The sequence below is a fragment of the Cervus elaphus genome, chromosome 10, assembly GCF_910594005.1.
Source record: "Cervus elaphus chromosome 10, mCerEla1.1, whole genome shotgun sequence".
Lineage (NCBI taxonomy): Eukaryota > Metazoa > Chordata > Mammalia > Artiodactyla > Cervidae > Cervus > Cervus elaphus.
The window spans coordinates 48,978,033-49,003,105 of NC_057824.1; the positions used below are offsets into that span (position 1 = coordinate 48,978,033).

General features: G+C 50.1%; 1 protein-coding gene across 3 annotated transcripts in view; it reads right to left on the reverse strand.

The window, feature by feature from the left end:
- COL26A1 (collagen type XXVI alpha 1 chain) overlaps nt 1–25,073 on the reverse strand; it is a 165,507-nt gene that overhangs the window by 117,360 nt on the left and 23,074 nt on the right. For all 3 annotated transcript variants that reach the window (XM_043915066.1, XM_043915064.1, XM_043915065.1), the window contains exon 2: nt 6,253–6,375. In XM_043915066.1, the coding sequence (XP_043771001.1) occupies nt 6,253–6,375 (123 nt within the window). The remainder of the gene's footprint in view (nt 1–6,252; nt 6,376–25,073) is intronic.

Below are 25,073 nucleotides of genomic sequence, written 5' to 3' on the forward strand. Positions count from 1 at the left end.
CTGTCATCTCCCCAAGTCAAGGACTGGTCTGTGTTCTCACCTGCACTCTCCCGGGAGCTTTGGGGCATGTACAAAGGAGGAGATCAACAGATGTTCATTTGGGAGGAAAGGGGAGCTGGGCCTTGAGACCACAGGAGCATCCCAATGGGGCCTGTTTGATGGGCCAGAGTCAAACCCAACCCAGACCCTGTGACTCCCTGTGACCGTGGGCAAATCACTTTGCCTTTCTGAGCCTCCATTGCCTCATTGCAAGTTTGTGGACCAGTTTATCAGACAAGAACTTGGCTCCATAATGATCTGCATTCACAGCTCAACATCACGAGCTCACTGTGCGCGAATTCTAAGTGTCCTGACAACTCTGATCTCATTTCATCCTCCCGACATCGCATCGTCAATTTGGTTATGTTTCTTGAGCCCCCAAACGCCAGGCACTGGGAGCCTAGAGGCACTGAGACAGCCCCCTCTCTGGTGGCCCCCAGGCTGGTGGGCTGGGCAGACGATGACCAGGCTGACCACGGAATGAACGCTGTGGGTCAGAGAGCAGCAAATGCTAAGAATGAGATTAAGTGGGATAAAGGGCTGGAAAGTTAAGGAGGGGAGAGAGAAGAGAGATGCTGGAACAGAGGACGGAATCCCGTAAGGCGATCCAGCGTTTCCAGCTGCTCCAGAGTGAAAACAGTCCAAACTAAAGGATGGCAAAGGTGATGCCCCGGGGAGAGCTGGAGCCTCCAGGCCAGCCTGGTCCATGTGCCCAGAGCCCAGGGAGCGAGACCGTTCAAGGCGTCAGGAAGAGAATGGTCAGCCACAGAGAGGGGGATGGGCTTTTAAGTGAGATGGGAGCTCCTGGAAGATCTGGAAGAGGGCCATGCCATGATCAGCCAGAAGGAGCTAGAAGGGGACACAAGTGTGGTGGCTGCTACCAGGACTATGCCTCTTAGATGCGAAAACTGCAGAACTGGGACCTGAATGCAGGTTGCACTTGGTTCCCCAGGTCACCAGGCAGCGACCCACCACCCCTCCTGCCCGGCCAGCAGTCCGAGGTCACAGAGGGCGTGCACCCCAGTTCTAACTCAGACATGAGTTACTGGTGAGGAAGAAAAGGGTGTTAAACCCTCCCTCCTTAACAAACAACAGTGACAGAAGTAGCGAGGACAATTACAACAGAAATGCTGTATTTCTTGAAAGAATGAGAATTGAGTTTTACTTCACAAAGCTCCTGCTGGCTGAAGTTTTGAAGACAGAGGGCAGGCCCATGACAGACGCATGATTGAACATCCTGTTCTTGACTCCTGATGCCAAGGGGAGGGAGACCCCTCCCTGAAAGGCCTGTAAACACCCACTCCAAAGACAAGGCCCTGATGCTCCTGAACCATTGTTCCTGTTATTTCTTCAGTCATAAAGCAAAGGGCCCTTGTGAAAATCAATGAACATTTGACATTTTTTCAGTTGAGGTCAGTGATTCAGTACTTAGCTCACTTGGCTTTTCTGAAAGGTGCCTTAATGTATTTAGAAAATATAAAAACCTCAGGCTGTAATTTTGACATTAAGAAAGCCAGCCCACTGCTTCCTTCCTTCCAAGGTTTTCTAGTAAAGGCAATCCTGACAGTTCATTCTCTGAACCCAAATACAACACAGTGAAGTGTGTGTGTCTGCATGCATGAACTTTTTTGTTCCACCTCCAGTGCTCTGCGTTTTTCCAGATTTTCTGATGCATAGCCCACTAAGTGCTCAGTCACGTCTGATTCTTTGTGACCCCATGGACTGTAGCCCACCAGGCTTCTTTGTCCGTGGGATTTTCCAGGCAAGAAATACTGGAGTGACCCACTCCATGGGGTCTTCCCGACCCAGGGATTGAACCTCTGTCTCTTGGGTCTCCTGCATTGGCAGGTGGATTCTTTACCACTAGTGCCACTTGGGAAGCCCTTGCTTCCACCATGGGAGCTGACCGTGGAGTGTACCCAACACAGGGGACTGCAGTTAAAGCCCAATTTGGAAAAACAAAAATACAACTGCTCATGTTTACGCCTCAACTCTGAAGACAATATGAGTTTCCTGAAGTCAAATCCCATGTCTTGTAAAGAGCCGTTTCCGAGCTTGGCTCCCTACTTGCAGAAATAGAGACTAGTGGGGTTGGCACTGTGAGACAGGTATAGCCTCGCTCCTCATGGCCTGAATTCCGGCCCCAACCAGCAGCTTCCCTGTTGGAGTGGTCACTCTTCACACTGAGCAGGACGCTCACTGTCAGGGTCACTTATAGATTAGACTCCAAAGACCCTTCTTCTCAGAAGATGCTCCCAGGATCGGGAGATGATGACCTGGTCCTCAGATGATCCCTGATGATGAGAAAGGCAGAAGAGTCTTGGAATTTGGGTCCTGGGACGTGAGGGAGGGAGGGAAAATGGGGTCCCTGTGCCCTCTGCTGAAAAGGAAAGGGAGTTAGGGGTAACTTCCCTGGTGGTTCAATGGGTAAGACTCTGTGCCCCCAATGCAGAGGGCCCGGGGTTTGATCCCTGGTCAGGGAACTAGATCCCACATGCCACAACTACGACTCAGTGCAGCCAAGTAAATAAACAAATAATAGTTTAAAAGAGGAAAGGGGGGCTAGAATCTTTTTTTCATTATCGATCCGTTGGTCATCCTCTAGCACAACATTTAAAAGTAGCCTTTTGCCTTCGATTTTTAGTGGATGTATCCATTTACTTGGGCTTCCCAGGTGGCTCAGTGGTAAAGAATCTGCCTGCCAAGCAGCAGATGCAGGTTCAATCCTTGAGTCGGGAAGATTCCCCTGGAGAAGGAAATGGCTACCCACTCCAGTATTCTTGCCTGGGGAATCCTATGAACAGAGGGGCCTGGTGGGATACAGTCCATGGGGTCACAAAGAGTTGGACATGACCTAGTAACTAAGGAGCAGCAGCAGAATCCATTTACTTAGCCATTCCTCCTGAAGAATGAGTATATCAAAACACTTGTATACAACGCAGACCCCAATTAAAGAACCTCTACTACTAAAAAAGCGATGAAAATCAAAAATCACTATTGGCAAACACCATAATAATAATTATAGCAAGCAAGAATCATCAATGGATGTTAAAATTACTGGGAGAAAGTAGGAGGAGGAACAGCATATTTGTCTAGACTCCAAATATCTCCCCACAATATACTTATTAATGACAAAGGGAGAAATAATTACACAACAGGGGAGAAACCTGGCTAAGACACCACCTTAACCAAGTGATCAAAGTTAACATCAGCAGTATTGATTCTATGTACCTCTTAATATGTGCCCCAAGAGAGGTACAACATGCCTTTCACAATCTCCTTCCCAAGAATGCATAATCTCCATCAAATAACTGGCTAGTACTTTCACAAGTGCTGAAGTCATGAAAGACAAAGTAAGACCAAGATATGGCCCCAGACTGGAGGAAACTAAGGAGATATGACAACTTATATGTAAAATGGGGAAAATAAAACCAGAAAAATGAGATGAATAGGATGGTTGGTAAAATTTAAACAATGTCTTAGTTTAGAGTATTATATCATGGTTAATTTCCTGGCTTGGATAATTGTACTATGGTTGTAAAAGATATTAACCTTAGGAAAATGTTATAGATTCAATGTCTGTGTTTCTCCCAACCGCACCTCTAAATTCTTATGTTGAAACCTAATCCCCAGTGTGATGGTATTTAAAGGTGGGGCCTTCGGGGAAGTGATTAGGTCATAAAGGTGGAGCCCTCATGAATGGGATTAGCACTCTTTAAAGACCCCAGGGAAGATACATTGAGAAGAGGGCTGTCTATGAACAAGGAAGAGAGCTCTCTCCAGATAAAGAATCTGGCAACACATTGATCTTAAACTTCTCAGCCTCCAGAACTGTGAGAAATAAATGTCTGTCATTTAAGCCCCCCAGTCTATGGTGGTTTGATACAACAGCCCAAAAAATGGACTAAGACAGGGAAGTTGGTGAAAGGAAAAGCTACACAAAAACTCTATTTACTAGTTTTTGTAACACTTATATAAATATAAAATTAAACTTTAAACAAAGTTTGAAAAAAGCCTGTAAAATTATTAAAATATATATGTATGATAATGTGATTGAAACATGGTCTGGAATGGCTATATTAGGAAACCACCTAAATATCCATCAATTGAGGGAATGGGAAATAAATTATGCTTTTCTACAGTGGAATACTACACAGCTGTTAAAAAGGAGGGGTCTCAAAAAAAAAAAAAAAAAGGAGGTGTCTCTATGGGAATATATCGCAAAATATTTTCTTGGGGGAAAACCAAGTTATATAACAAAATAACATCATTTAATATTTGTTTAAGAAAATATGTTTACAATCAGGGACAAAGAGAATAGTAGCAGCCAAGGGTGGGGAGCCTTGGGAGTTTGGGATTAGCAGATGCCAACTGGTATATACAGAAAGGATAAACAACAAGGTTCTACTGTTTCACATAGGGAACTATATTCAATATCCTGTGATAAACCAAAATGGAAAAGAATATGAAAAAGAATATATATATATATGTATATGCATAACTGAGTCACTTTGCTGCACAGCAGTAACAAACACATTGTAATTCAACTATACTTCAATAAAACACAAAAAAAGAAAAAGAAAATATATTCACAGATATACATATATGTGGAGAAAAAATCTGGAATGACATTTTAACAATGGGATTATGGAGGTGACACTGGAAGAGGAGAGAATGTTCATTTTTTACTTTACTCAGTTATTACCAAATGCTTGAACTTCTTTTTAGCAGTAAGGATATATCACTATCTTCATAATAAAAACAAACAATAATAATTCTGGCCTAGGAGCATACTCCTGTGGGTCCCACCAATTCATGCGGCAGGCTGATTCTGGGTTCAGCTCCATGCTGAGTCCTATAGTGGGCAGCACTGTGTGGGCACAGGCCCCAACTCAGGGGCTCACTCTTCATCTTTGGTGATGAAAACTTATCCAACTCAAGATGACCCTGTGATGGTTAATTTTATGTGTCAACTTGGTAGAGTCACAGTACCTAGCTTTTTGGTCAAATGTGAATGGATGTTGCCATGAAAGTATTTCTTTAGATGAGATTAACACTGAGGGAGTAAACTTTGAGTAAAGCAGATTACCCCTCCATAATATGATGGGCCTCATTCAATCAGGTGAAGGCCTTTAGAAAAAGACTGACCTCCCCTGAGAAAGAGGAAATTCTGTCAGTGGATTGCCTTCTGACCCCAGCTGCAACAGCAATTCTTCCCTGGGTCTCTGGAGCCTACCCTGCAGCTTTTGGGGGTGCCAACCCACTCCACCACATTAGCCAATTCCTCAAAAATCTCCCATATAATCTACTACCACACATTACTGGTTCTGCTTCTTTGAAGAACCTTGCCTAAAACAGACCCCCCATGCAAATGTCCTCTTATTGGAGGGCACAAAGTGTTCTCTTAACACAGAAAGGAGAGGGATTTGCAGTTTGAGGAGGATGGTCCCAGGCAGAAGATGAGGAAGGGTCTTTGAAACAGAAACCTAGGGCTGGAGAGGAGTAGGGGTGAGGGGATAAGGAGTCCAGTTCCTGGAGCTGGAGCAAGACCTGAAGGACAAGGAGGCAGGCAAGGCTGGGTCTCAGAGTCCCTGGAGTCTAGTCACCCATTCAGACCTCTCTCTGTGAATGCCGAGGACACTGGAGACAGAAGCAAGTCGGTGGAGGGGGCGGGGCTTGAGGTGGGCAGGGCCATGAAAGGGGCAGGGCGTGGTGGGGTGGGGCTGGGCAGAGGCGGGGCTTGGGTGGGTGTGGCTTGAAAGGGGCGGGGGCTGTGGTGTGGTGGGACCTGAGGGGCGGGGCTGTGAGTTGGGCGGGGCTTGCGGTGGGTGGGGTTGTGAGAGGTGGGGCTTGAGGTGGGCAGCTCTTGAGAAGAGGGGCTTGTGGGGTTTTGTGTGTGTGTGTGTGTGTGTGTGTGTAGAAGAGGGGCTTGTGGGGTTTTGTGTGTGTGTGTGTGTGTGTGAATGGCCTCGCCTGGCCCTTTTGCTCATCAAATATCCACTGGATTATGAGGATCTTTCAGCTGGGGAGTAAGTCCCTTTCATCTTCGCACACACCTTGTCCCCATATCCCAAACACAAAAGGTGCTCCATGTATGCGTGCCTGACTCTGTTTCCAGGCGTCAGCCCTCCTACCCCAGCAGCTCTGCTAGAGCTGGGTTTACCCAGAGGAAGTGAAAGGAAAGGCAGAGCTGGCCAGCCCTGCGGCCGTTACCTCACGAGGTTCGCGCAGGGGCCAGGCCACCGGCAGCTCTGGTACACGCGCTGGACCACCGTCTCCGAGCCGTTCTGCACCTGGCAGGACACCGTGCGTGTCACCGTGTGATGGCACCAGTGCCTGTGGGGAGAGCAACAGTCACGTCAGTCCCGCCCGTTCCCCAGGCGTCTGACTGGGGATCAAAAGGCCGTCCGAGGCCAGAAGGGGCCCCTCCACATGCCTGCAGGGCCACTGCTGCTGGGCAAGGGGCCCACTGAGACCCTCTGCCCGGTCAAAGGGAGAGAGTAGCCACACCCCTTAGCCATCAAGCCCCCCCCCCCGCCCCACCCCCCGCATCATTCCAGTCTTCCAACAACTCCGTGTGAAATCAGGATGGGGCTGTACCCCTGCCAGGAAATCCCCCTCTGGAAGGGAAGACTGTCGGGGAGATGATTAGAACACAATGGAACGCGGGGTCATAGGGAGAATCACAGGATGAGCATTGGGCTATGAAACTGTGGGAACCCAGCAGGGCCCCCAACCCAGGTCCTAAGAAAGGGCTCTGGCTGAGAACTGAAAGATCCAAGTCAGCCAACCCTAAGTGTAGGGGCAAAGAGTGGGGACAATCCGCAGAAGAGACAGCAGAGTGAGCAAAGGCAAGGAGCTGAGACGGACCGTCGTGGGTTCAGAGACCTGCCTGCGGCCAGAAGACTGGAGGAAGGGGAGGAGCCAGGAGACAGGAAGAGGCCTGGAAGCTGCCAGGCTAGAAGTGGGTCTCATCCTGACGTTGGTGGGAGCCACTGAAAGACTCTGAGCTGTGGGCAATGACTCAGATGGCTCTGATTTTAGAAAAGCCCCTCTGGTACAGTGTGTAAGAGCTGAGGAGGCCTGAGCTGGGACCCAGGGAGCTCGGGGTGCAGAACATGTGCAAACAATATGGTGATTGGATCAAGAAGGCAGACATCTCCCCCCTCCCATCTCCAGATCCTAGAAATTGAAAATCTAAAAGTAAGTCCCCCATGAAATCATCAAGACAGTGGCAGAGGAGGTCCCTTACTCAGTACCCCCCCAGTAACAATAATTTGGCAGTTGTCCTCAGACAAAAATGCCTTTGTGGGAGCTTTGGGATTTTTGCAAACTATTTATCTGATAAGGATTGATATCAAAATATATAAGGAACTCATAAAACTCAATAGCAAAAATTAATAACAATCCATAAAAAATGGCCAAAGAATCTGAATAGACATTTTCCCAAAGAATACATGTAGAATACATACAGATGGCCAACAGACACATGAAAAGGTACTCAACATCAGTTTGTGTAAGTCGCTCAGTCATGTCCGACTCTTTGTGACATGATCCTATGAACTATACAGTCCATGGAATTCTCCAGGGAAGAATACTGGAATGGGTAGCAGTTCCCTTGTCCAGGAGATCATCCTAACCCAGGTCTTCTGCATTGCAGGCGGATTCTCTACCAGCTGAGCTACCAGGGACGCCTCATCAGGGAAATGCAAATCAAAATAAGGTATCACCTCACACCTGTTAGGATGGCTGTTATCAAAAAGACATGAGACAACAAGGATTGTTGAAGGTGGGGAAATAAGGGAACCATGGTACAGTGTTGGTAGGAAGGTAAATCGGTGCACCCATTATGGTAGGTTCCTCAAAAAAATTAAAAATAGGATTATTATATGATCCAGGAATCTCACTTCTGGTTTATCTATCCAGTTCAGTTCAGCTCAGTCACTTCTATCCAAAGGAAACAAAATCAGTATCTCAAAGAAATATCTGTACCTCCTTGTTCATTGCAGCATTATTCACAATAGCCAAGATGGAAACAACGTAAGTGTCCATCAACAGATAAATGGATAAAGAAAATGTAGTGTACATTTACAAGGGAATACAATTATTCAACCATAAAAAAGAACGGAAACCTTACCATTTGTGACAACATGGATGAATCTAGAGGACATTATGCTAAGGGTGTAAGTCAGACAGAGAAAGACAAATCTGTATGATCTCATTTATAAGAAGAATCTGAAAATGTCAAACTCATAGAACCAGAGAGTAGGACAGTGGTTGTCAGGGGAGAGGGGGATGGGAGAGATGGGGAGATGTTGGTCAAAGGATACAAAATTCCATTTATAAGATGAATAAGTTCTGGGGATCTAATGTACAGTTTAGATCTGTACAGGGTGATTATGGTTCATAATACCATGCTATACACTTGAAGTTTGCTAAGAGAATAGATCTTCAGTGTTTGTACTTATGCTCTTATACACATAAAGAAAGGAGCTATGTGAAATGATAGGTGTGTTAATAATCCATGGTAATCATTTCACAATGCATATGCAATTAAATCATCACATTGTAAACTGAAAGAAATCAAGTTGTACAATCTAAATACTTTTTAAATTTGTCAATCAGAATTCAATAAAGCAGATAATACAAATAAAAAAGTCCCTAGGAGCCTTGGAAAACAAAAAGCAGTGGGACAGGTACTTTGAGGAATTTGAGGAGCTAAAAGCACCAGGGACTTAATGGAAGGAGGAAACACAGTCCAAAACACACAGGGAAGAATGGGCTCAAGGTGGGCGCACTGTAGGAGCAGCAAATGTGGCTAATGGGAGAGGGGAAGGGTGCAGAGGTGACTATCAGAGGACCACAGTAGAAGGAGCCAGACAGGGAGGACCAGGATTCCTAGCCTTGCTGGTGTCAAGAATCAGGCATTGGTGTCATACAGATGAAGTAAGTTAGAAAGAGAAAAACAAGTACGTATATTAACGCATGTATGTGGGATCTGGAAAAACGGCATATAGATGATTTTATCTGCAAAGCAGAAAAAGAGACACAGACGTGGAGAACAAATACACGGATACCCAGGGGGAAAGCGGAGGGGTGGGGGGGCTGGAATTGGGAGACTAGAATTGACACACAGACACTGTTGCTACTGGGTATAAAATAGATGACTAATGAGAACATACTGTACAGAGAGGGGAGCTCTTTTTTTATTTCAATCTTTTTTTTTTATTTCAATCTTTTTTTTTTTTTTTTATTAGTTGGAGGCTAATTACTTCACAACATTGCAGTGGGTTTTGTCATACATTGATATGAATCAGCCATAGATTTACACGTATTCCCCATCCCGATCCCCCCTCCCACCTCCCTCTCCACGAGCGGGGAGTTCTAACGCACTGTGGTGACCTGAACGGGAAGGAAGTCCAAAAAGGAGGGGATGCAGGTATAAATATGGCTGATTCACCTTGCTGTTCAGTAGAAATTCACACAACATTGTAAAGCAATACTTCAATAAAAAATTAATTAAAAAAAAAAGAATCAGGCATTGAACTCTCCTGTTTCATGGCGGGTGTGATCAGAATGGGTGCCTCAGAGGCTGATGACCTGCAGGAAAAACTGGGACTCTCTCAAGGTCAGACCGCTGAATTCTTGAACATTCTTTATCCTCTACCTATTCCACCAACCCACCAAGAGGCAAAGCAGCAATGAACCGGGAAACAGAAACAGCTAATGGAAAACCCCAAATGCCAAGAATTTCAAACTATTTAAGAAAAAAAGGCCAATACCCTGAAAGGCACTGACTCAACAGAGAATAAATCACACTTCAAGAAAAAACAATGAATGAAGCAATTGGAGATGCTGCCTATGGAGATGGTTGTCTCCAGTGTAATTCATGTCCTCAAGGAGACATAATCTTTCACACATAAGAAATACTATGAAATGAAAAAGTTAGATACCTTGGAAATGAAATATGACTGGGAAAAGAAAAAAGGCTCAACAGGTGGGCTGAAAATACAGAGTAGACAAATTAATGAATGAGCTGATGAAGGGATAACGTGAGCCACGACCTCTCCAAGGATGCACTGCAAAGGGACACAGAGATGGAAAATGTGTGAGCAAAGGTGAGGTACCCAGAGGACAGACCAAGTTCCAACACACATCTATGAGGGGAGACCAGAGACAGCACAGGAATGTACAGACTTGAAGCGATAATAAAGAATACATCCCAGAGCTGGAAAAAGACATGAATTCTTGTGTGTGTGTGTGTGTGAATAATTTTTTCATTTTTAAATATTTTTATTGAAGTACAGTTGATTTACAATGTTTCAGGGCACAGCAAAGGGATTCAGTATTATATATATATATATACACATATATATATATACACATACATACATATATATTCTTTTTCAGATTCTTTTCCGTTATAGGTGATTACCAGATACTGAATACAGTTCCCTGTGCTATATAGTAGGTCTTTACTATTTAGTTCATTTATGTATAGTAGTGTGTATCTGTTAATTCCAGATTCCTAATTTATCCCCCTCCTATCTTTCTGTTTGGGTAATCACAAGTTTGTTTTCTATGTCTGTGAGTCTATTACTGTTTTGTTAAGAAGTTCATTCATATAATGCTGTTAGATTCTACATATGAGTGATATCCTATGATATTTATAAGACATAAGTTCTTAATTCGAAAGGGCCCACTGAGTGCTAAGCAAGATTAACAAAGAAATGAATGAAAGTGAATCAACAAAATCAAACACAGGCTTTTAAAAAATCAAATAGACAAAATTTGGATAATTATTGTTGAGAGACAAACAAAATACATAAGTAGACACTGAGGACAAGAAAAAAATTTCATACAGAGATTAGACATTGTAAATAAATATTGTGTCTGATCGTAACATCAAAATTTTTCAAAATCTCGGCAACTGGACAATTTTCTAGGAAAATATATTGGCACTGTCAAAAATACCATGAAAGAACATGAAAAAGCAGTCAGAAGTCGACCCCTTTCCCCAAAGGCACCAATTAACCTGGTTCTGCCACCAGTCTGCTGCGTAACTTGAACCGAGCCTCAGTGAAATAAAGTCTACCTCTCAAGGTCATTGTGAGGATTAAATGAGCAGGTCCAGGCTACTGGTGTGTGAACGACATGGCACTACCTACCCCAAGGTGTCATGACTGATTAGCTGGCCACTTGAACCCCACAATGTTCATAAAAGTGTAAGAATTGTCCTTCCTACTTTTACAGATGGGAAAATAAGTAGTGGGAGGTGAATTTCCACTGCCCATGACTCAAATCAGAGGCCGAGTTGGGAAGGGAATCCAGTTCTCCTGCCCGGGCTTGTACCTACACAGTACAAACAACTGTCTCTGCCAGTTACGCAGGGAAGCCGGGCCTGGACCCTTCCTCCACGTCTACCAGGGGGCATCAGCAAGAATCTCGAGGGACGAACTGCTGCCCATTCCAAGGCCCATGCTCCACCCCGAGAGTTGCCCCTGGCGATCTGGAACAAAGTCCAGCCACTTCTGGGTCAGCGCTTTCTATAGGGAAATGAGCTATGAATTGGAAAACATTTTCAAATGCCTCGATTCATCATCTCCAGACACTTGATCTTTTAATGGGCTGTAAATGGCCTCCCAAAATCAAAACCTGGCCAAAAACAACCAAGAAGGCAGGCAGAGACAAGGAAGGAGGGCTCCGGGTCTTTTCAGATGGAATTCTAAACCCTGTTCATCCCCAGGCTCCCGAGGTTCTGGGGAATTTTGGGAGAAGACACTCTGCCCTCACATGGGGTCCCCCTTAGAATCCCCAGGTCCTGGGTATCACACCTATGTCTTCTGCTTGCTAGGTGGCATCACACCACCGCCCACCCTCACCCCCACCCCTGACCATGATGAGTGCACAATGGTTGGTGAACAAGGCTATATGGGCTACAGAATGACTCCACCCAGAGACCGGCTTGACAGTGGAAGTACAGCTCGTGATTGCACTGGAAGGACTGCACTGGAAGGACTGGCCAGGGGCGCAGAATTTGGGAGTGGCAGGGGTGGTCTTCAAACTGCCTAGGAAGTGAGGGTGGCCTCAGCAGCCTCCATCAGGATCGGGGGAGGGGGGATGACTGGCATTATTTGGGGACATCATCTCAGCAATATCCGTTCACCATTGCCACCCGCCCTCCAATTGAGCTTTCATGGTGGGTCCAGGATGGGAAACTGACTCCCAGATTTGGGAACAAATCTGCTCTCCTCCACGCTTGTTTCCTTAGGAGGAGAGGCCCAGGGCTACAGTCTATAGGGTGTCACACAGAGTAGGACACAACTGAAGCGAATTAGCATGCACGCACACACACACACACACACACACACAGACACACTGCACCTCTGATGTGTGTTAGTCTCTCAGTCGTGTCCGGCTCTTTATGACCCCATGGACTGTAGCCCGCCAGACTCCTCTGTCCATGGGGATTCTCCAGGCAAGAATACTGGAGTGGGTTGCCATGCCCTCCTCCAAGGGATCTTCCTGACCCTGGGATCGAACCCAGGTCTCCCACATCGCAGGCGAATTCTTTACCATCTGAGCCACCAGGGAAGCCCAATCTACCCCTAATGGAGAAGAGCAACTGATGTGGCCCTGCTCCACCTGGCCCCCAGAGGGGCTGCTCCCAAGCAGCTTTCACCACACTAAGTGTCTGGCTCTCTGACTTGGTGAATCGTGAAATCCTTCGTTGAGTCCTTTGGGAAAAACCAGTGCTAAGTGGCTTTAGGAAACCATGTCATGATGAAACGGAGAGGTCTTCAGAACACCCCCAGCCCATGCCCTCCTCTGAACAGGACTAACTAACCCGTCTCTGATGTTATTTTACCCAGGAGATGCCACTGCAGCAGTCCTCCCCGCCTTAGCCCCGGGACCGCCTCCCCCACCGACCCCTGAGCCCCAGTCCTGTCTGAGCTTTGCTTTGGGACCTAATCTCGCCTCCCCCACCGACTCCTGAGCCTGACCCAAGCCTGGGGGCATTGACAGTGCCCTCCTTCCCACAAGGACCACACAGTCTGCCCCCATGTTCCTGGCCCACGCTCTGCTCCACTTCCATGTGGCATCACCTCAATGCTTCCTCTTGAACTCCCAACATATGTGCCCCACTTGCACGGACACACCTCGTCACAGCCCATGGAACACCTCAAGACACACCACTGCAACCTATCCACGACTGAGACCATTGCTCTCCAAACCCTTGTCGCTCCATCTTGGTGACCAGTTGCACTAAGCTTCTGGTCCCCTGACCCAGAATCCCCAGGGGGAAGCTGCCCCACCCTCCATCTTTTCCCTCCCTCACGCTCCATGGCTGACCAGCCCTGCATCAGCAGAGTCCTACCTGCACCCTGGCCCTGGGCCCATGGTCCTGATACCCACAGTCCAGCCCCTGCTGGTCTGCCAGTCTCCCTGCAGTCTCCTCCAGGTGCCACCAGAGGGCGATCCCTAAACCACAACCCATGGGTCCTGAGCACATAGAGACCTTCTCCTGCAGAGTCGGGCCCAGCCCCTCAAGACTGGTTTCCTGGTTGACAAAGCAGTTTCACATACATTGTCATAGGATGACTTGTATCCCCCCAAATTCGTATGCTGAAGCCCTAACCCTAGTTACCTCAAAATCTGACTATTGGCAACAGGGTCTTTTAAAGAGATAATTACATTAAAGTGAGGTCCTTACAGTGGGTTCTAATCCAATATGACTGGTGTCTTTATCAAAAGAGGAAATTTGGATGTGATATGAACAGAGGCGGGGTGGGGGGGGGTGTTTCTCTGGTGGCTCAGACGGTAAAGAATCCGCCTGCAATGAGGGAGACCCAGGTTCGATCCCGGCGTCAGGAAGACCCCCTGGAGAAGGGAACAGCAACCCACTCCAGTGTTCTTGTCTGGAGAACCCCATGGACCAAGGGGCCTGGCGGGCTACCGTCCAAGGGGTCTCAAAGAGTCAGACCCGACTGTTGACTTTCATGAACAGAGGGAAGGAGGCCTCAGGAGAAAGTACCTTTGCCAGGACCCTGATCTTGGACTTCCAGCTTCCAGAACCATAAGGAAAGTAATTTCTGTTGTTTCAGCTGCCCCCTGTGCAGTACTCGGTTATGGCTGTCCCGGTCAACTCACTCGCGTACATGACCTTGTTCAACTTCTACTTTCGTTCAACTTCTCAATAAGTCTCAGGTAGGAATTCTACCAAGAAGGAACCCAGACTGCAGGGGAGATTCAAGGTCACGCAGTGATAAGTGATCAGTGTAGGTTCTTCTTTTTTTTTTTTAATTGAAATATAATTAACCTACAATACTATGTGTTTCCGGCTTACAACAGAGCGGTTCAATATTTCTACACCTCACAAAATGATCACCATAATAAGTCTTGTGACCATCTGTCACTATACAAAGTTTTCACGATATCATGAATTATATTCTCCGGACTGTACATTCTATCCCTGAGATTCATTTATTTTGTAACTGTAAGTTCATCCCTTTTATCTTGGGTCTTGAAGGGCAGCCTTCTAATTCCAAACCTCATGTTTGGTATCCACGTGGCCATGAAGGACAACGGAGAGTTAGTAAATACCGCATACTGTTAGCAAATACAGCATACTCCGGCAGGCCCTCAGGGGACCACCTCACACGCCAAACAGCAGGCAGAGGGGCCAGCCCCTGCCTCATGTGTGAAACCATCGGGACAATTGCTGAGGGTGATTCGGGCCACAGCAGAGCCCACGGGGTGGGCTCCGAGCGGGTCCTGTCCCCTGCCCCCTCCCCTCTGCGGTTACCTAATCGGGACCTCCTCACACAACCCTGGGCAGTCAGACCTGCTATCACGCCAGTTTTCCAGGTAAGGAAGCCAAGGCATATCCAAGGCCACCCAACAAATCAACGGACAACCCAGATTCAAGCGCAGCCCTTAGTCACCTGGCTACCCTGCTGGCTTGACCTGAAGCTCGCCCTGAGAGCGTGGGTCTCTGCATACAGGGGTCTGTCCACCTGGGGCCATGCTGCCAGGAGGGGACAGGGCCAGACAGAGGCAGCGGGGTGGGCGGGGGGGCTTGGGGGGTGGGGGTCGTGCTGCTGACGGAAACTGTGGAAGCCCGGGAGCTGGCATTTGCAGAGGCCTAGGTCCTGGGAGGGAGTCGGGATCCAAGCTAGATCTCCCCAGCCCATAGCGAGGAGCCAAATCTAACAAGAGGAAACACGACCAGGCAAACGTGGAGTCCAGCACTGCAGCCCCAAAACCCAGCGGACGAGCCCCAGATGGGGTGCAGTGGTTCTCGCCAACAATAAGTTCACTATGAGTCAGCAGAGTGTGCGGTCCACAGCAGGCAAAGGCGATCTCAGGCCGTCTGAACAGCAGAATAATGTTGAGAACATCCCTGCTCGCCTCTGCACCGGCCCAAATACGGCGGACCCTGGGCTGCACCACCCAGAGCCCCTCAATGCAGGGCCTTTAGCCCCAGGTGCTAGAAACACTGCCAGGGGTCATTCAGCCTCGGCTGCCCAGAACCACCTCCCCCAGGTCCCAGGTCTTCCTGGGGCCCCATCCAGTGTCTGGTCCCTGCACAAGATGAAAGGCCCAGTCATATGGACCGCAGGACAAGTGGGAGGGCCATTGGAGGTACAGGGTCCACATCACAGCTCAACTTCTGCCTCTAACTCCTGCTTCAGCCCACCCCACCCCCCGCCCCAGCTTCCACAGGCATCAATCTTAAGAGCCGCCCTAAGACACATCCTCCCTCTTGGACCCCCATGGAGAGGAGCAAATTGAGAGGCGGTGCGCTGGGAGGAGAGGGCTGCTGGCCGCTGTCCTGCGAGCAGGAGACGACAGGGCTGGGAGCGAGGCGGGGCTGAGGATCAGTGAGCATCCACGGGAAGAGGACAGGTCAGAGGCCCACGATCTGGGGAGGGAGAGGGGAAGGCCCCATGCCCCCCAGGCTCCCACCTGCCCTCTCCAGTAGGTGAGACCTGTTGGCAATGGATCATTCAGACATATTCAGATATATGGGCTTCCCTGGAGGTTCAGTTGGTAAAGAATCCTCCTGCAATGCAGGAGACCCAGGTTCAATCTCTGGGTCGCAAAGAGCTCCTGGAGAAGGGCATGGCAACCCACTCCAGTATTCTTGCCTGAAGAATCCCTTGGACAAAGGAGCCTGGCGGGTTATAGTCCATGGGGTTGCAAAGAGTCAGACACGACTGAGCAACTAAGACTTCAGATATATTGAGCAGAAACAAGCTGAAGGCCACAGTGGGGTAGCTTGGGAGCCCAGCTCTGCACCCAGAGATAAGTACAGGGGAACCAGATGACCCTTGCTCGCGGGGCCACCAAGGGCCCAGAGCAGGGTCAGAATATGGAGACCATCAGAAGGTAGACTTCCACTCAGGCTGGAAAGGTGTCTGCTCCCAGAAGGGTGGGCCACGGTGCAATGAGCTGCCCATATAGTTGTAGTGGGTGCCCTGTCCTAAGAGGTGATGGGTGAGCAGAGGCAGGACCCGCACTCAGTGGATGGAGGGTGAACATACACAACTGGCCCTCAAAGAGCTTGGAGGAGACTCACCCTATTGGAAAAGAGGAGGTAAGACACAGAAGATTTTCAAATGAGATGGGAACCTGGTCAGTGGGGTTCCAGGAAGACCAGCTGGTGGCAGAGGCCAGAGGCTGAGCCCATTCGGGATAAACAGGCACAGTCCTTGAAAGCATCAGCCAAGGCCCCACGGAAGCCCCCTGAAATGGCCTTTACCACCTAGGTCGAAACCGGGCCCATCCATGGGCTACCATGCAGCATCTTGCAACAAATAATCGTCCAAGAAACTGGCTGACATTTCTCTCCATCTCTCATCTCTCATCCACGTAAACCACTGTCTGGAGTTAGGGCTTTGTTTGTGTAAGGATAATTGAATGTGTGTTACACTAAGGCCTGATGGGTTTTCAGGGCACAAAAACCAATAGGAGTGTTTGGATAAGCAGATCAATTTGCATGCATCTCCTCCCAATCGTTTTTACTGGAACTCTCCGTTTCAAGGCAACACTGGGGAGGAATTTAAGTACATGTGAGGTCACTGGCTTTCAGAGGGAAAGGATGCTGATCGGAAAGTCCCGTGGCAACTGACCAAATGTTTCTGCAAGAAAGGAGCGTGCTGGCACAGACTCCAGGGTGCCAAACAGAGACTTCGAGGGGTAATTCAGATTCATGGGCGGGTGGGGGGTGTGCTGGAGAGCCAGCAGACCCCGGGGATCTCGGCTGTGCTGCAGGCAGCCTCTGGGCTTCCTCCCACTTCATTATTGTCTACACTCATCCTCTAGCACCTTCCACAGCGGGGAATTCTTGAGGCCTCCCCCACCAGAAGGGAAGCTGGAGAGAGCCCTGCACGGAACATCAGCTACTTAGGAGTTGAATTTCTCATTCAGAGGAGGGCAGCTAAGGGAGTATATGATTTGGCCGAACCGACCGTGTGGTTTTTGAGCATTTATATCGATCCGCATCTACTCCCCTTAATGGGAGCACCAGAATCAGCGAGTTGTGAGAAGATGGGGCCAAATGCGTTGTGTGGGATCAGCGTTCCTGCACATGTTTAGGGGGACCACATGCTGAGACGCTCTCTGGCCACAAAGAAACCCCCCAGTGACCAGCACTGGAACTGACCAGCACTTTTCCTGAGTGCCCACAGTGCATCAACAAGGTGCTGTTCATTCATTCTGGACCTCCCAATGGTCCTAGGTATCCACAGGGGACCAGGATGCATTTGGTCAGTGAGTGATCTCTGTGGAGAGTAGAGCCTTCTCGTGTCCAAGATCAGGATGGACCCAGCAGTGTTTTTCTCAGAAGACATAGTCCTTTGTCGTCTTTCTCAAGTGCATCATCTCTCAAAACCACCTCCTGACTCAGATTCTGTGGGGACAGGCCCAGGAACAGGCAGGTGTAATGGGTTCCCAGGTGATGCTGAGTAGGAAGGAGTGGCACTAACGAGAAAGTCTTCTTTCTCCCCTAGTCTCTTTCCTGGGTTGGAGAGACGCGGATTGGCCCAGTTCCTTCACCCACACCACGCCCCAGTAGGTCTAGTTGCTTTGGGTCAGATGCTCACTCCTAGGTGGCTGCGGGGGAGGGGGAGTTACATGGTACAAAACAAGGGGGCCCAGGACCACGACAGCAGGTACTCTGGGGAACTGTGTCCCTTTAGAACAGACTCTGAGACAGGCAGGCCCAAGCTGACCTCTCATAGGTGACACGTGTGTCCCAAGTAATCATCTCCTCCTCCTCCTCCTTCCTTAGGCATAGACCTCTGGGTTTCTTCAGACTCTGGGCATCAGTAAGGAAAGTAGGCAAAATCATAATCTCATTGGTTGAGGCACAGGCACGTTCACCCAGTTCTGGTCAATGACAAGAGGAAGTTGGCTAAAGGGCTTCTGGAAAACATTATCCCCTATGGGAGAAAGCAGGGAGTGCAAGAAGGGAAGCTTATCCTTATTTCTAGACAGAGTTGTATGAGAACGTGATGCCTGGAGCTGTGGCAGCCATATTAGAGCCATGAGGAAAGATAGCCCGGGGAAGGCATTATAAAGGACAGGGCCCTTGAGCATGTGATGCTGTTGAATCAGCTAACCTTGGAGCCACCCACTTCTTAATACTCAAAATATTAAATCACCTTGTTGTGTGAGCCCATATCACACAACATGTAGCTTTTTACAACCACCTAAAAGCAACCTAATGGAAACCTGCTATCAAACAACACTGTTGAGACATAAGAATATGAGACCAGGAGGCCCAGTTTGTGCTCGACCTGCACCACTTACCACCTGCGTGACCTTGGGCAAGTCTCAACTTCAGAGTCTCAGTTTCTCATCTGCAAATGGGAGCCCACCTTCCAAGGACTGCCAGAAGTCTCAAGAGGAATAACATCTGTATGAATGTAATCTGCAGACTGCAAACCTCTAGGGAGGTAATAGGTGTTACTTTCAAACTATAAAGATTTACTTCGTAATGCAAATCATGGTCCTGAACTAGCTTGATCTCTTCTGGGATGAAAGAAGACTTTGCTCTTTACCCAGTGGTATCTGCATTTTAAAAATATTTATGTGCTTATTTTTTTTGCTGTGCTGAGTTTTTGCTGTGGCACATGGACTTAGTTGCCTTTCGGTATGTGGGATCTTATTTCCCCGACCAAGGATCAAACCCGCCTCCCCTGCATTGGAAGACAAATCCTTTTGGTTTTTTAACCTCTTATTTTGTATTGAGGTATAGCCGACTAACAAACAATATTGTGACAGTTTCAGGTGAACAGCGAAGGGACTCAGCCATACATGTATCCACTCCCCCAAACTCCTCTCCCATCTGAAGGTGAATTCTTAACCACTGAACCATCAGGGAAGTCCCTGGAATCTGCATTTTTTTCCTCCACTAGATGATGAACAGTCTCAGAGGCTGTGTCTAGGTCTGTGAGGGTTACATTGCTGTGGTTTGACCAACCTTGGTTTGGGGTCTTAGGATCCCTGGGATGTAAATGCTTCACTTCCATAAACATCAGTGTAGCACATGCCCCAAGATTCCCACAGCTGAGTGCCAGCCACGGTGCTGACTCTGCCTGGTGGGCCCAAGTGGGCATCACTCGCTGATCCCACCAATGTCCATGGAGCCCCCTGCCTCATGCAAAGTCCCCCAGTGAGCTGCGTGTGGCCCTGTGCACTCTGGGATGCAGGAAATGCCCAGGTCCTGGGGAGTCAAGAGAATCAGGCTACAGTTCCGCCTCGCTGAACAGGCTTCATGGCATCCGAGCCTCTGTGACCTCCTTTATAAAATGGGAATAATAACATGCAGCCTGGGATCCACAAAAAATAAATGAATGTGAGAGCCGTTTGTCACTTGTTAAGGAGCATCAGTAAGAGTGACTGCCATGGTTATTATCACCGAGACTGTTGGGAAGACGGCGGCTGCAAACTCACTGGAGCCTTCCCTGACGGCCCAGCCCCTTGGAACTCAAGAGTGCCCGTCTCTGAGAATCCCTGCTGCAATGTTCAGGGGGAGGAACAGCACCCCGCGAGGGAGCGGACACATGGGAAGCCCACCTCTCCTCAACCCCCACCACTGTAGATGTGCTGGAAGGCTCTCCCACTTGGTGACGTAGTCGGAATGTGGTTTAGGTGTGTTTTTCTGGACAGCGTCTTGCTATGGACTTAGATGGAGGATTAAGAAAGCTTTGTACCCTCAAGAAGTTTTGCAAAGATCATCCTGTCCCTACCCCGGCTCTTTACAGGTGAGAAGAAAAGGGAAGGACCCAAGATGGATGGCATGCTGGTGGCAGAGCCTGGACAAAAGCCAGGACTCCTGTTTTTAATTTTCTCCCATCCTCCTACAATCAGCCAGGCGAGTGGTTCCCAGTGTTCACTTGAGGGAAAAGAAAAAAAAAAAGCTGATAAGAATCTGAAGAATGTGACGGCTGAAAGGGACTGACTGTGGAATCTGCATTTGATACCCGCCCGAGGATCACACACAATCACGACCAAGCGAGTCTCCCGTGCGCCAAACACCTTCTGGACCTGCATCCATTTCCAAAGGAACAGGGTTTGGGCTCTCAACTCCGGGCCCAGCTGGGTGGCCCATGACACCCCAGAAACCTGCAGTTGTCGGAGCCTCTAAGGGATTCCTCAATTCCCCTGCAAAGGGCAGAATTCGGGAGAAGGAATGCCGCCTTCCGAATTAAATCCCGCTGTTTGTGAACTCTGCCTTTTCTTTGGGATCCCCACTTCTCAAACCTGCCTTTGCTTCCTAATCTCTTAGCGGTCTCTTGCTCTCAGCACCCTTCACTGGCAGCTCATCACCCCCTCCAGCAGGCAGCAGGGAAACAGGGGTTAAAACCAGTGGATCCTGCACTTTTCATCCAAGACAAGCCAGTGGGTTCCAGGGACCTTCCTCACAGGAGCCTCCAGGGCCCTGACTTGGGGATCCAGCTGCAGGAATTGCTGTGTGACTTGTTCGGGCCCCATCCCTCTCTGGGCCGCCACCTCCTCCTCAGCAGCAGATGGAACAGACAAGACAGCCTCCGAGCTGGGGGATTGTTATCGAGGCCATCACCCTTCACCTCAGCAGAAGGGCCCGAGAAACACTGCCCCTCGCCTAGAAGTCAGACAGCTGGGAATCCAGACTGGCCAAGAGAGGTACCACATTCTCCAGTCGGCCAGGGCCAGGCTTCTACTGCCCACGGGGCTGGCGGTGTCGGGGAAAGCCTTGACCTACACCCTCTCCGGGCAGGTAGTTCTGCAAACACCTGAGTCTGCAGAATCCCCCACACCACCCCACAGGGACTCTGATCCCCTCGAACCACACCCACCTGGGCGGGGGCCCTCCTGCTGGTGGCAGTTCATCTTCCCTGGTCCCCCCGCCCCAGGATGTTCTGCTGGCCTCCCCCTCCCCTCCTTTCCTGTCACCTGCAGGCCGCCCACCTCCCAATCCACGGAGAATGCTGAGGCCCCCGGTGTGCACTCCCTCGGCTCCCCCGCCAGCCTCCTCCAGGCTTACCCGGCTCATCCTCCCCCTCCCACTCACCCGGAAGAGGTGGCCTCTGCGCCTCTCAGCTCACCTGGGATCAGGAGGCTGTGCCAGCCGTCCCCCCCGCCTCCCAAGCTCCATATAGTCCAGGCTTTCACGTCCATCCTCCGCTGGATCTTCGTCCAGCGACCCACAGGCTCCGGGCTCTCGCATCAGACCCCAGTCCCCACGCCCAGGCTCATCCTTCTCTCTCCTTCGCTTCTTTGGGGCCACAGTTCTCAAAAGAGGAGTCCCAACGCCCCGGCCTCCCGAGTCTTCCCTCCTGACTCTCTGAGCCCCATCAACACCTCCTCTTCCTCCTTCCTCTCTGAGCCTCATCTAGACGTTGGGGTCCCCCAGGTCCCATGAATCCATCCCACTCCCTCTATGCCCGCCTTTAGGGAGCTCGTCTACTCCAGGTGTCTAGACGGAAGGCCCCTGGTCATCGTCTCCAGGCCATCCGGGCACTGGACTGTTCCCAAGCTCAAAAGCGAACCCAGCGTCCTGCACACCAAACCGGCTCCCCTTCCCCATGACTCGGCCCTTCACTCAGCAAACGTCCCCCGGCATCTCAGCCACCTCGCCTGCACCAGGGCTTTATGCTGTCTCCTTAGCACCCACTGGGCCTCCCCTGCTGGCTCCTGCTGCCATTGGTCCCCGCCTCCTGGTCCCTCCCAGGACACTATTCTGCTTCCTCCAGTGCCCCCCACCCCAACACCGGGGCAGGAAATGATCCTTAGCATCCAGCATCAGCATCAGTCAGGCCTGAGGAATGTTCGTGAGGAGGACGGGCATTTGCAGAAGCCTGGAGGTTCTAGAACTGCCAGAGAAACGGCTGCGTGGGGCTGGAGGGGTCATGTGGTTCCAGCCTTGGCCTGAGTACAGGGAAGCCCTCGAAACAGTCTGCAAGCCAGGGCAGGATGTGAACACAGCTAAGTTCCAGAAGGTTTTCTCCAGCAGCCCCTGCATGCGCGACCCCAGGGCTGAGACCCCACCCCAAGACGGCAGCCTCCAGAGAAGCCGGGTGGAAGGCAATCCCTCAGCCCCGCTTTGTTCTCCACTGTGACTGAAGGCAGATGTCCCCCCCGTCGGGCAGCCCACCTTCCCCTCACCTTTCCCCTCTCACGCCGCTGTTCTGCCCAAGTCCTCCAGGCACCGTGGGGTCAGCCACAAAAAAAGAGACAGGATCACCGGAGAAGAACTGCCCCTCTCCCCTGGAACCCGGCGGAGACAGACTCTTTCAAGTTCTTGGTTTGTTTCTGCAGAGCCATTCCCCCACTGTCCCGCTGATGAAAGGCCTTTCCTCCCAGGAACCCCTGCAGACAGGCGGCTCCCACAGAGCCCCCCAGGAGGGCCCTTCCGTCTGCACCTCATCTGTCCTGGGAGCACGGCCTCAGGGGCTGGCCTGGCTAGTGCACTCCTACAGGCGGGCTTTACCGTGAGATCGCGACAGAAAATTAAAGCCATCACAAGCTGCAGGATGCGAGGAAGCAGGCCACCCAACGGTCGGTCACATGAGACAAAGCTGAAAACTAATGACTTGCAGTTTCCCTGCTAGAAAGGTTTCTTTTCATCAGGTCTGTGGTGGGATGGCTGAGCTTTTGGTTAGAATTCCTCAGAATAAGGGTTTCTCCTCTCCAAAAGAGACCTCACAACAGGACACTGGGGATCAAATGACGGCGAGGCCTGCAGACCCACTGCTTTTCTTTTCTCTAAACCATTTTATTGAGGTACAATGGACATACGAAAAGCTGTACATTATCTAATGGATACAACCGGATGAATTCAGAGACAAGTATATGTTAGGGAAACGATCACTACAATCTCTGCCACAAATACATCCATCACTTCTTCCAATGCCTCAGTTTCCCTACCTAAAAAAATGGAGATAATACCAGCACCTAACTTGTGGGTCTTTCCAGGCAGCGCTAGAGGTAAAGAAGCTACCTGTTAATGCAGGAGACCTAAGAAGATACAGGCTTGATTCCTGAGTCAGGAAGATCCCCTGGAGGAGGGCATGGCAACCCACTCCAGTATTCTTGTCTGGAGAATCCCCATGGACAGAGGAGCCTGGTGGGCTACAGTCCATAGGGTCGCAGAGTAGGACACAACTGAAGCGGCTTAGCACAGCGCAACCTGTAGGTCACTGTGGGGAATAAATGAGTTGAGATACAGGTAGATCAGCTGGCCCAGAATAAGCATCAATGAAGGCTTTGCCATTGTAACTGGTTGTCAAGGATGTTCCAGGAACTGCAGTGGGCAAGAGAGACCGTGTCTAAGCTCTCAGGCCTCTAGAATTGGGTCCAAATGCAGAGATGGCTCCCTGCCCCAGAGAGCCTTAGAGGAGATCTGAGGAGCACCACCGAGGAGGATGGAGAGGAGGACGCAGACTCTCCTGTCCTTCTCCAGTTTCCTGGGTCCAGCTGTCACTCAGCCAGATGGGTGAACACACACCCAGGATATGCAGGGCCTTGGGCGGGGCGTGTCATGGCCCCTGCCTGGGATGAGCTCACGGCTCAGACCCAGTCAGCCCTTCAGGAAGGTAAGCAACAACCAGGATCCCCAGCAGACCCCAGCACTTCCAGCAAAAAGGGAGTGACCCACACACACATTCCCACGTGGGCTTGTGTGTAAGCAAACACCCAAGACCGGAGAAGCTCCCATCTTGTGCTGGAACCGGACGCCCCCGGCGAAGCAAACAAGCTTCTTTTCTTCGCCATCTGCTCCATCTGCTCCGGCTCCCAAGGCTGGGGCTCTCCCCTCCTCCCCCTCCCCCTTTCCTTCCGCTGCCCCATCCCCCATGTGGCTTCTGTTACCACCGCCAGGCAGCGCTGACCTACGCACAGAAGGCTTTGGTTAGCGGGTCAGGCTGGAGACGCAGGGCGGGGGGCAAAGGGCACAGGCCCAAGAGGAGACCTATGGAGGGGGATGCTCTAGGAGGGAACCCTGGAGCCACAGGGGAAGAGAGAGAAGGGTAAGGAGCTCTGGGGGGCGGTTTTGGGGGACCCCCAGCTGGCCAGGCCCTTCCCCCCACCCCCATCAGCCCCCACTCCACCCCAGAACAGCCCCCTGCAGCTTCTCAGCCCTAGAGAAGCAGTTCCCAGTTCCTGAGACCTCACCAGATATTTATATTGAGGCTGCCACAAGGAATTTTCTGGAAAACTCCTCCTTCTCCGCCCACTCCCACTTCAAAGGAAGAAGCCAGACCCCTAAAGCTGGTGGCCTCTGTGGCTCCTTTAAAGTGGCTTCTGGAAAGTGGGTCTGATGGGAACAAAGCACAGAAGAGGCCTCTGCTCCAGGACCCCTCGGAATTCCAGACCAGCCCTGGAGGGAGGGGGGAGGCCAATGCCTCAGTTTCCCGGAAGAGGGTGGATCAGGCACTCGCTCGTGGGTTCACTTTTGTCCCTTGCTCTTGTCCCCAGTTATCTGCACCCATGACTGGCTGAAGTTTGGGTCTTTGCTCCCAATGGGTGTCTGACCTGTAGACTTG